The 12,848-nt window shown below is 31.0% G+C and overlaps 1 protein-coding gene across 1 annotated transcript; it reads right to left on the reverse strand.

The window, feature by feature from the left end:
- Positions 1–4,758: 4,758 nt before the first annotated feature.
- On the reverse strand, positions 4,759–8,946 carry LOC107906946 (sulfite exporter TauE/SafE family protein 3). The gene is made up of 12 exons (XM_016834102.2): positions 8,320–8,946; positions 8,002–8,161; positions 7,046–7,246; positions 6,892–6,956; positions 6,577–6,604; positions 6,380–6,462; positions 6,221–6,307; positions 6,078–6,128; positions 5,717–5,938; positions 5,446–5,539; positions 5,156–5,296; positions 4,759–5,061 (listed from the first exon to the last, which is right to left on the reverse strand). Exons 1-12 carry the CDS (start codon positions 8,527–8,529, stop codon positions 4,976–4,978), a joined length of 1,428 nt encoding a protein of 475 aa, XP_016689591.2. The 5' UTR covers positions 8,530–8,946; the 3' UTR covers positions 4,759–4,975.
- Positions 8,947–12,848: the final 3,902 nt, after the last annotated feature.

Genomic DNA, 12,848 nt, shown 5'->3' on the forward strand with positions numbered 1-12,848 from the left:
GGCCTTAAACCTCTAATTTCCCTTTTCTATTTCTTTCTTTCTTTCTTTCTTTCTTTCTCATGTTTGCTCTCTGTAACTCTTTCTATCTTTCTTTCTTTCTTTCTTTCTTTTAACTTACTCATAAATCTATATTCAATATAATAATATTAATAATATAATATTATTCTAATAAAATAACTTAATCTATAAGAAAAACTACTTTAACACATTTAATATCTTTACCAACTATTACACATGTTATATCATACATTCACACACATGGCACTTAGGGTCTAATTGCTAGATTAGTCCCTTTACTAATCTTTAATCTATAATTAAACTTTCATACCGTATGCAATTTAGTCCTTTAAACTAAATTCAAGGTACTTCACTTAATTAAACATTAAATAACCATTCAACTATAATTCATAAATATTTCTAATAAATATTCATGAATTAATTTCACGGAAACAGTACTCAAGACTCAATTTCCGATACCGTAACTTTCGGTTCATTACACCAACTTAGTCACTGAATCAGTACTCAAAACACCAACTTTAGCCTCACTTTTAGCATCCTCAGCACTTTCCTTATTCTCCCCATACTTGAATTCCCTCCAAGCATGAATCCTCTAGAAAGCACCTCCGTTGGGTAAGTCAGTTAACTCAGGTGAATCAGACAAAGCGACATCGTTTTGGCACTACCAGAATCAGAATTTGTCGCCTGTAAGACTCTTTTTCTGTAAATGATTCCAACAGTCATCATCTCAAACATAACAAAATAAAAAACATCAAAGCAAAGAAATTCAGAAGGGAAAAAAGAAAAAGAAAAAGAAAAAGAAAAAAAACTACAACAATGGAAGTTTCAACAAACAATTTGGATTTTCTGGAATCAAATCAGTGAAAATTAAACAGAAAAAATGTTTTCTGGAATATTCAACAATAGAAGTTTCAACAAACAATTTGGATTTTTAAAAGAATTAAACAGAAAAAATACTTGTTGATGACAGAGAGAGAACCACTGCTTCTGGGTCTTCTTTTCTTGACTGTGGCTGCTAATTTTTTAAGGTTTCTTTAAAATACAAGTAAGGCCGACGGTTGACGGAGATGACGGACGGAGATGGTGAGGTGAGGTGACGAACGGAGATGAGGAGGCAGATGATGTGGAAGAAAATTTGCTTAGAAGAGAAAGAAGATTGCTTAGAAAAGAAAGGAGAAAGGGAAAATGTCTTACGGATTAGAAATCGGTAAGACAATTTCCAAAATTTTACTTCGGATTTTACCCGTGTTTCCTATGGAAATCATTTTACACAAAACAAACACCGGAAATGAATGAAAATGTTTTCTGGAAAACATTTTCCACCAAACAAACACTCCCTAAATTACTCTCAAATTCAATTACTATACAAAACTTGATTTAGTAAAAAATTCAACTAAGTCAATGATTACTTTATCCAAATTCCAATCTATTTTTTTTCATTTTCTTTGTTATTTTTCCATTTCCCCAATATATTTTATAATTGAATGGTTAAATATAAAAACCACATATGTGGCATCCTCTCATTCGCACTTCATGGGAGTTTTTTTTTTTTAGTAAAAACCATAACGATTTATATTTTTAGGTATTTAATTGGGCTAAAAAAAGTTTAAGTGTTAATGTGAGAAAAGAATATTATGAATTAAACCTGTATAAAATATTATGCTCAAAATATAATAGAGTAAAATGTAAAGTATTATTACTTTTAGTTGTTGTTATTACCATGATGTTTTATTATTTTGGTATTAATAAATAGGGTAAACGATTCTAATAGTTATCTAATTATCAAAATTTTTATTTTAGGTATCTAAAAAAAATTGTAATTTAAGCACCTATGTTACATAATTTGGCTATTTTAATCACTCGTTAAAATCACAAAGTGCAAGCTGATGTTGCAATTAAAAAATCGACATAATAACAAACTTAGTCCTTAACTTTTTCATATTATATAGAGATGAGGTGGGGGAGGTGAGACACGAGAGGAGGAAAGGGAGAGGGATGGGGTGGGGTGGGGTGGGGTGGAAAGGATTTTTATTTTATTTTATTTTATTTTATATTAATATAATTTTTATTTAATATTTATATTATATAATTTTAAATTTATTATTGTAATTTAAAGAAAAATATATTTTATGTATTTTTTTATTTTTTTTAGATTTAGGATTAGGGTAGTTTACCTTATTAAATATTTAGCTTAAATTTTAATATAAATATAAAAAATAATTTATGATAATCCATAATTAATATTATAACATATGAAATATAAAATTTAAATATGAAATCACATTTATTCTTTTATGGTTAAAATAAATTAGCTATTTGTTTAAAACTACGTTTAGGTTGGTTTCACTTGGAAATCACTTTTGAATCTCACCAGAAACAAAGGCTTAGGCTTAGGGTGGGTTTTTGGTTTCACTTGGAAATCACTTTTGAATCTCACCAGAAACAAAGGCTTAGGCTTAGGGTAGGTTTAGATTGGCGATTGGGTGTGGTGCGGTGCGTTTACTTTACTTTTTGTCTCACGCTACAGTATCGCTATAGTATCTAATCTCACCGCCACCGATGTTTTTACACTAACTGCAGGTAAATGCACCGCCCATCCAAACTCACCCTTAGTTTGGATGAGCGGTGTGTTTACCTCCGATGAGGTTAAAAATAGTGGTGGCAGTGAGATTAATTACTATAGCGGTAAGATTGGATACTGTAGCAGTGACATTAGAAACATCGGTGTAATGTGTGTTTGGATTCAAATGCAGTTGTAATGGTGAGGTAAAAATAGAAAATAATTTTTAAGGACATTATATTAAAAATGATATATAATAGAAGTTTTTAAAATTATTTAACAATTACAAAATTAATAAATGATTAAAAATTATTACAATTATATTTATTTTTAATAATAAATAATTAAAAATGAATTAAAACTCGAGAAAAATTCAAAAATTTATTTTATTTAATATTTCAAAATTAATCATATATTTAATTATAGGGGCTTAATTCATTATTGAAATTATTGAGCCTTTAGAAAAATAAAAAATTGTTGAAAGATAAAATAATAAAGCAACTCTAGAATAAAAAATAAAAGAAATAATATATGAGTAAAAGAGGAAAAGAAAAAGTAACTGAAGTTGCTAAATTTTTACTGGACCAAAAGGCTTCAGTCTGGAATTAAGCCTCCAGTGAGGTGAAATGTATTTTCAACGTATTGAAGAATGCTTTCCAAACAGCCTTACGTTACTAACATTTCAGTTGTAATGTTTTTTAGCCTAAAAAAGCAAACACACTGAGACCCGATTGCATCTAAAGGAAGCCCTAGACAAAAACAGAGGGAGTAGAGTACATTTCCCTCCCCCTCCTGACCGGCGAAGAATCCATCAGCGGCGGAGGAGAGAAGACCCAGCTGCCCTAACAGTTTTGACAAGAAAAGAGAAAGCAAAACACGAAAACAACTGAGAAAAGAAAAAGAGAATAGCAACCGGAGTAGAGGAAGGGTGAGCGGTGCTGGCCAAATAGCCGGACACGTGACAAAAATCTGTTTCTGTCTCTGGTGGCAAAGGAGAAGGAAAATAAATCTGAGTATTAGGTTGATTATCGTCCGGAATTAATGAGATGAATTTTCTGTAAGAATGGTGGTGGGTTGAATCAACTATTCTTTGTCCAGTTTTGCCGATTGTAATTAGTTACTGTTAGGATGATTTTATAGCGTTACTTTTTAAGCTTTCAATAATAATAATGTGTGACTTCATATTTTTTAAAAGATTTTTTAATTAATATCATACGTATACGGTTTCTAATATTAGATTGTTTCGTTTTAATAATATTAAATCTTAATTAGTGTTTATTATTTAGCTAAAATTTATGTAAAAAAACTTAATAAAATATATAAATATAAGGTTTAAGAGTTTTTTAAAACTAGAATTTTAAGATTTATAATTTAGGGAAAGGGTTAGACTAGAATTTAGGATCTAATGGTTCTAAAGTCTAGAACTTAAGGTATTAGACTTTTATATGAAAAATAAATTAATAGTAATAAAAGATAATTTGATAATTTTTGATGTATTATATTATTTGTGCACTCTAAAAAAATATAATGTGGGGCGTTATTATTGGGTGTCTAAAAAGTGAATTTTTAGGATAATCTAATCTAAGTTAAACTCTTAAAATTTTACTTTAAATTCAAATTTTATTAAATAAAATATTTTACCTTGAGAATTAATTTGTAAGATTTCAAGCATTCAATCGTCGGTTTTTCTTTCTTTTATCTTTGATAATATATGATCCATTTATCAATTTTATTATTTTTTTCTCCTATTATCCAATCTCTTCAAATATAACACGAAAAATCCAAGAGATCAAATTAGAGATACACCTTGCACAGATTTTTTATATTAAATTAAATCATTATTAATCACTTTAGAAATGACTCTCAGTTCTCAGTTGACTATGTTTTAGTATATAAATTTTTTTTTGAAAAGATATTTTTTTTTCAAATTTTTTTACTTATTTTTCTAATTTCAAACAACTACTTGTTTAAGAACCAAAGCAGGCATAAATGCTGGAGTGCGAAGTTTAGATCATAGTTATTGATATCGCATTGATACTGCTGGTGCCGCATGGTAGGATTTAAACTTTCGATATGTTTGGGCTGTTTTTGATCCATTAGCATTTCCATGTCATGCTCATATTGTATTCAAAATAGTCAAATCAGCAGGGAGGATGATGAACCAGAAATAAACAACCAAATAACAGGAAGCTATAATTCCATTCATCTAGACAATTTCTGAATATTGTCAATAAATGTATCTCATAAATATAAAACGGAACGGAAAGTGAAAAATGGGGATTGTGTAAAGAATGGAAAATTATTGACCATCTTCTTTCTTCCCCAAAACGCAATCTAGCCTAACTTACAGGAGACTTAAGGAGGTGGATCAATTGAGAGATAAAATAACCTGAGATATCAGCTTTCGTACTTGCACAGGTTCTCGAATCCCATGTACTCGTGCCGCTCGATTTTCCCGATCATGTTTGATATGCCAACACCACCTACCAAAAGTAAGCCAAGAATTGTTTTTTGACAAGTTTGAAGCCAAAAAAAACAAAAGTCTGTCAAAACAATTGGAGGAATATCTAAGCTCACCTAGTGATATTGCACTGACAAATATTGTGGAGGCTAGAATGAAGATGATCAAAGATGCCCTTCCAAATAAAATTATCAGCTTTCGGACAACATGCTGTCCGATAAAGGCAGCAACTGTAGCTACCCCAGTGAAGTAGAGAGCTGCAAAATAAAGTACGGAATACGTAATGTAACTCCAGGGAAAATGTGGAACAACGATATGTTCATGTAGACGCAACATCCCTTGCAGGTTTCAATGTTCCCTTTTATTTCAATAATAAAATTATCGCACTGTTGAGATACCAACTTACCGTAAGGTACTGGAAAACGCTTCAGAAGGTAATATTCTACAACAGACATGGACGAGGAAAATGTCATGGCAAAGGTAGCTGTAGCACTTGATACCTGCATGGAAGTTGGTAGGAAGCCAAAAGAACAAAAATAACAAACATTGGATCATCTTCAAGGTCATAATGAGACAAGAACTGATTTTCCCTCCAATGTGATCATCATTCCAATTAACATATGAAGGATAAACTTCAAGGCTATGACTACACATTCAAAGGGCACAAAGAAACTCACTTGAGGAGGGACACCCAACTCCAAGAATAGTGGACCCATGATAAATCCTCCTCCTAGGCCAAGTAGACCGCCGACAACTCCAGCTAGTACTCCAAAAGCACAGTAGGTAACAAGCTGGGCTACTCGAAAACTTGTGCCATCTTCTCCCTTGGATGCAATTACTCTATACCCTTTATAGAGACTAACTGCCTCGTATAGAGATACCCCAAGTGAAACTGGGATCTGGACAGAAAAAGGATACATTCAACCAGGTCTCAAAGAAATCATTGTGACGAGGATCAATGATGATCCTCAATGTCAAACAATTATATCTAGATCATGCCAGTCAGCATTGCAAAGAGGCAAAAAAGATAGAATGTACCTGCAGCAAGTTCAACACCCAATACAATGCTGAACAAGTAGTTGTATTATTCTGTTGCCAAAAGTCGTGCTCATCAGTTATGCCTCAATGATTCATATTCTGTTAAATATTTGAACCATAAAAAATGGCAGAGGAAATATAACCTTGGTAATCTGCAGTACAAGGAATGCAATCCAAACGAAACAAAGGAGTCCAAGTTCTTTCCAACAAACATTCTCCAAAATAGAGACCTGCAATGGCGGTGTTATTAATATTGAAAACAAAAAGGAACTTGGTAACAGCAGATTACAAAGTCGACCTACTTCTTTATCTGAGTCATCCTTAGGAGGATCACTGCTTGGGCCACTAGGAAGAGGCTTGTATGCCACATCTCCACTACCAGTTTCTGATATCATATGACAAGTATATGGGCTCAGGTCAGAACGAAAAGCATGAGGAAAGGATCACCAAATGATCTTAAGAACCAACTAAAGGAAAAAAAACAAAGTAAACAACTGACCAGTTGGTTCCAAGCGCCTAGCGGCCTCCTAAAATCCAAGAGAAGAAGCTTTCAGATAGTTAGCAATTAATTTTAATAATATAAACACAACACACACTGAATGAGAAAGTCACTTCATTGTTTTTAGTAGATTAAGCAGCAAAAAGATAAAATTCTGAAAGAAATTATCCAGAAGTTGTCAGCGCTTATGGTATTCTGAAATAAAAAATCCTTGAAATCTTTCAACTGGCCATCGATGAAAACAGAAATAAATTATTTTAAAAGTTTTGACAATCGCTGCACATCAGTATGAGTGAATGAGTTAAAAGAAATCACCTTTTTCAATATGGTTTCCTTTTTCCACGTTTCTACACCCTTGAAGAATGCCTTTGTTGATGTTCCTGCAAACCATCCGATTGATTGAAATTAAAGATCGTTCTACAAGAACATTATGCCCAGCAAACGCAACACTAAATCAGCCAACCGTTACCTAGAAAGAGAATAATAAGTAAAACTGTGACCATCCAATCTGCAAAGAGCACATTAAAAGTGACTCCAATGCTAATTCCCATCATGAGCATTGGCTGGATAAGAAGAGCCAAATCATAATCAATGATAGGCATATCCAGTGTAGGATGCCTTAGCTTAAGGTTGTAGTAAACAGTTGAAGCTGCTGCACCCATGATCATACCTAGGAAAATGCCAAAAAAACACATAAAGCATAAACTCATCTATATTATATCAGGCTCATTCGTTTTGGTAATCACTGACTAATACGATTCAGAATTCTCACATTAATGCATTTATAACTCATATAATTTTATTCGAAGCATCAAATCAAAATACACCTATTTATTTCCCTTGTTAGTGTTGGATAGGAAATTCCAAAATCTAGGAATCGAAGTTAGCTTACAAGCAAAACCGTAGCTGCGATTTTCAATTACTGAAGTATGGATCAACACAAAAATAAAGATGAGTAGATTCCTTTCTTTTATTTTCTTTAAAACCAAACTCAGTGTTCTGATACAGCAACAAAATCTTTTAATAAATTCCCATTTTTTTTACATTTCAAGTGACCTCCTGCACCTGAGCTATACGCTTAAGCTCAAGAACAAATCAAACTAGATAAGAAAAGGTGTTTAAATATATACATACATATAGACAGAGAGAGAGAGAGCGAGCGAGAGAGAATGATAAGAAAGAGTTTGTTAAAAAGAACATATTGAAGAAATCCTTTTCTCTTGATTCTTGAAAAGTGAAATTGGTAAACATATTAACTAAAAGGAACACTTTACCCAGAAGAAACACGGTACTTTTTTTTCCCAGTTTTTCGTTATTATTTGCTTCATAAAAATTTTCACCATCTTCTTTATCTCTCCTAAACATTAAAAAAGCAGAAGAAGAAGAAGCTTATTTGAACATAAACATCGGATTCAAAAAACTTACATTTCGAAATAGCTGTGGATGATTTTGCATCAAACCCAATAATAAGGCTAAGCATAGGAACAAAAATGCCACCTCCACCAACTCCACCTACACTCCCAAACGCTGCTCCAAAGAATCCAATTATACTTCCCAGCACAATTTGCCAATTAAATTCCATTTCCTATTCCCCGAAAAACATTAATCAAAAAGGTTAAAAAGCTATAAACTAAGATTAAAAAAAACCCAATTAAAGACGTTAAAACAACAACCCAGCGAAGTGAAAAGGAAAACATTTTTATGATTTGTAAAAAGGAATTCTAATGGTGTGTATATACTTACAGGCCAAACATGGTGATAACCTGATTCATCAGATTGCCACAAGAAGTTAATAGCTTTGAGGAAATAATTATTGTTTGTTTCAGACTCCTTGACAGATTCTCCATTCCTCAAGCTTCTCTCAGCTGAAACTAGCATAAAAGCTACACCAAAATTGAAGAAATTCAACATTATCGACCTCAAAACACTCGGTTTTACACCAAATTTCGCCATCTTGATAGTAAAACTCGACCAACTTTTTGTTTTTGACACTCTCGCTCTTCTAACAAAACAAATAAGACACCTTTTTTGGTATCAGAATCTCTCCTTTTCTACCGTTAGCTGAGAAAAGAACAACGTCAAAAAGGAGTTCAGTTTCCAAGGATGCAAAATGGATGAAAACAAACAAGATTAGATTTAGGGATTCAAAACCAAAAATAAAAACGATTGTAGAGAGATGATTTTTTCGGATTTGAGATTTGGAAAAAGAAAACGTGAACGCAGAAAATGAAGAAAAGAATCACAATTCTTCGGCACTACGACTCACGTCTCTGTTTTTCTCTGTGAAAAAAGAAAAATGACTTTCTAAACATAGCACGCTCGAGAAATAAATACACAATAAAGTGGATAACAATAAAACTGAGATCTTTCTCTTTAAATTTTTATCATTAATTTTCTTTGTTTTGACGCAGTTTGTTTGCGGTTCGGTAGGACTTGGATAGGTTGCCTATTTGCCCCATTCACCATTCGGGTGGACCTCCATATCCATCTCGCCCGTTCTAGAGGTGCTCATGGCCCGTCGGCTCGGCCCGATAGCCTGCCCGAAATATGGGAGGATTCGGGTAAAATATAGGCCCGAAATATGGGTTTAGACAAAAAAATGAGGCTCGTTTTCTCAGCACTTTTTCAGCCCGGCCAGAATATAATATTTTTTTTTATTATTTTTAAAATATTTTTAAAATACTATTTTATTTTTTTAAAATTTTTTTGGTGTTTATTTAAAAAATGGGCCAGGCTGGGCTCAGGCTTATATTTTTTCCGGGCCGGGCCAAAAAAATTTTCTCAGCCCCGCCTGACCCATGAGCACCTCTAGCCCGTTCATACAACATTTTACTTTCCGTGTTAATTTGGTTAAACTTAGCTATTAGTCCTTTGCAAAAATTGTAGATTTAATCTTGTAATTTGGGTCTTTTAATTTATGTACTTTTCAAATCAAAAGATCAATTTTAAGCTCATTAGGTTAGGTTTTATTTCCAAAATTTAATGCAGTAAACATATTTCCATATGTGTAATACTACATCGGTAGAGGTGCTCATGGGCTGGGCGCCCGGCCCGACGGCCCGCCCAAAATATGGGAGGGTTTGGGTAAAAATATAGGCCTAAAATATGGGTTTGGGCAAAAAATGAGGCCCGTTTAGAAAATGGGTTGAGCCTCGGGCACCACTTTTTTGGCCCGGCCCGAACATATAATAAATTTAAATTTTAAAATTTTTTTAAAATAAATTTTTGGTGTTTATTAAAAAAATAGGTCGGGCTGGGCTCGGGCTTAGGATTTTTTCCTGGGCCGGGCCTGGACAAAATTTCAGGCCCATATTTCGGTAGGGCCGGGCCGACACGGGCCAAAATTTTTTCTAGGCCCGGCCCATGAGCACCTCTACATGTCGACTTGTTATTTTTATGTATTACTCAAAATTTCAGTTAATAGATTAACAAGTGTTATTTGCATCAAGACTAAAATTTCAAATTTCAAAAAATATATAGACTTAGAATGACCCTATTGGAGAATATGGACTAAATCTATATTTGTACGGATAGTACGAGATTGAATTTAACCGGATACTCTTGTTGTTTGGGCTAGGGCTATAATTTCATATTTTGAAAAGAATATGGACTAAAATTGACCAATTTTAAAAAAGTATAAAAACTAAATTTAATCAAATTAAAAGTATAATGAATATATCTCTAATTTTTACAAAGTACAGGGACTAATTCATAATTTAACCTATTAATCTCTTTTTATAAGTAGAAAGTTTGAGAAAAAGGACTGAATCTAAGGAAAATAAAATAAAATAAAAGCTGGAAGGTCCAAAGTTCCGAATCTCAATTTAAAAATTTCATCCTTCTAATTTCCGCCCGTCAAATCTACATATTCCACTTACTCTTTTTAATAATTCAATCATTATAGCTATCAAGTTTAAGTTAAAAGAAATAAAATTTATCTATTTATTTTATAAGTCATCCAAATATATAAGTAGATTTCTCTCTATCTAAAAAATTAGTAATATTAAATATGTTAATATAAATAATATTTTAAATCGATATGATAAAAATATTGTATTAAATATAATAAGTACAATTATATTAATAAATTAAATTATTAAAAAATTACTATAATCAATTTATATCAATATAAATAAATCTCTACCTAATATTATTTTGCGTTTACTTAATTTAACATTGACTTAGATGACAATAATCAATTTGTATAATACAAAAATTAATAACAAATTCCACGCAAATCGCTTATAATAATAAAATTTAACTATTATTATTTAAATTATCACTACAATTTTAAAATTAAAAACATGCATATAATACAAAAATTAAAAGAAGCCGTTGCTTTTTTTAGAATGAAATCATGGCCCAAGCTTCTTGTCGTTATAAATCAAGCGGTAGGTTTTCATTAAAGGCGACGATAGAGAAAGAGTCTCCGTTTGCGTTTTATTCAATCATATCGTTGACATTAAATTTTTTGAGAAAATCTTAATCTTTTGCGTAGAAAATTAAATAAAATGGCCTGCATTATTAGATTTGAGGAGATGTATAAGTGCACGTAATTATAAATAGGTGGGCAGGTGCCAGGTAGGGACATTGATTTAACTTGTAAAATTAAGTGCTGAACCCCATTCTATAACATATAATTGGGTCTCTCTGTGCCCCGACTCATATATTAGCCACAAACTCACATCAAATTGTTTATAAATTCCAATTATAACAATTATAAAACTATAGAAAATGCATTAACCGTAACCACCTGAATGAAAATGAACATGAATAAATGCACATCAAGATTCATCCCATCAATATTCAAAAATTACAAATTTATTTTAAAATTAATATATATAATTTAAATAAAAATCATATCTAAAATAAACTTGGACAATAAATGTCAAAAATCGATATACATTTATTATTTTGAAAATATTTACTAGTTAACAATATTTTAATAAAAATATTACTTACATATATCTAATTTATTATTTTGATACATATATTTAACTGAAATTCAGTACACATTTTAATGAAAAAAAATTGTTACTTATTTTTCATAATAATAAAACATTATTAAAGACACCATTAAATAAATTCATATACAAAATATTTTCTATTTTTAAATTATTAAACGTAAATCGACTCAATCAATAAACTCTCGATTGATTTTTACCTATTTATGGTATAAATGTAGACTCTAATTTTATTTGATTCTTAATAAATATTGACTCTTACTAAAATATTAATGGTAAGATAATATAGTATGCAATACTTTATTGATTATTATAAAACAAAATATTACTAAGTGTGAATATTATACCAATTCATATATTAATAAAAAAGTAAGGTTATTATAAAAAGATAAACCTATTTTTAAATACAATTTTAGTAAATTATTTAAAAAATATTTTTTAAATGAATTTTAATATGTATTGCTAATTTAGTAATTCTTTAAAAATTGTGTCATCTATTTTTTTTTATAAATAATGTCCATAAATAAGTAAAAACTTTTAATGAATTTTAAAATATAGTACTGATTTATACGAAATCCAAGAACCTAAAAATATCTTTTCAAATTTTATAAGAGTCTTAACTTTATTGCCATGGACATTGCTGCCTTTGCACGAGGATGTAGGCTCAGTACGCTGCAACACATTATTCTTTAATTTACAGGTTGGAGACCAGTTTTAGCATTGTTTAAAAAAAACAGATATTATTAAAAATTGTTTAATATTTTTTTAATCTTTTTATGTATTAATTTCGTAATTAAAGTATTAATAAAATCTTAACTTAATTAATACAAAATTTGAACAGATCATATAATACAATTTAATTGATATATATATTCAAAGCCGCACCGGTAAAAAATAGTTTCTTTTCTAAGGGTGGGTTTGGATAGGCGATTGGGTGCGGTGCGTTTAACTTATTTTTTGTCTCACGCTACAGTATCGCTACAGTATCTAATCTCACCACCACCTCTGTTTTTACACTAACCGCAGGTAAACGCACAGTCCATCCAAATTCATCCTAAATCAAAATTAATGTTTAAGTTAAAATGGAGTTATACTTTGGAAATATTAGTACCGCTGAGCATGATGCATGAAAGCATCAGAAATCAATATTTAATCATTTATTTTATTGTATAAAAAAAACCATTTATTCTATTGCCTTTGCGTAATTCAACCCCGTGTTTGTCTCCGATATTAAACGAATAGCAGTAAACGTCAGACGACACCGAATGCCGCGAGGGAACAGAAAATTAATTTTCATTTCCATTTCTA

Source organism: Gossypium hirsutum, chromosome D05 (genome assembly GCF_007990345.1).
Source record: "Gossypium hirsutum isolate 1008001.06 chromosome D05, Gossypium_hirsutum_v2.1, whole genome shotgun sequence".
NCBI lineage: Eukaryota > Viridiplantae > Streptophyta > Magnoliopsida > Malvales > Malvaceae > Gossypium > Gossypium hirsutum.

Coding starts and splice junctions, on each gene's coding strand:
- LOC107906946 (XM_016834102.2), bottom strand. CDS start 8,529: ATGGCGAAATTTGGTGTAAAACCGAGTGTTTTGAGGTCGATAATGTTG. Junction 6,957..7,045: donor ACTTATTATTCTCTTTCTAG/GTAACGGTTGGC, acceptor GATGGTTTGCAG/GAACATCAACAAAGGCATTC. Junction 6,463..6,576: donor TAGGCGCTTGGAACCAACTG/GTCAGTTGTTTA, acceptor ATATGATATCAG/AAACTGGTAGTGGAGATGTG.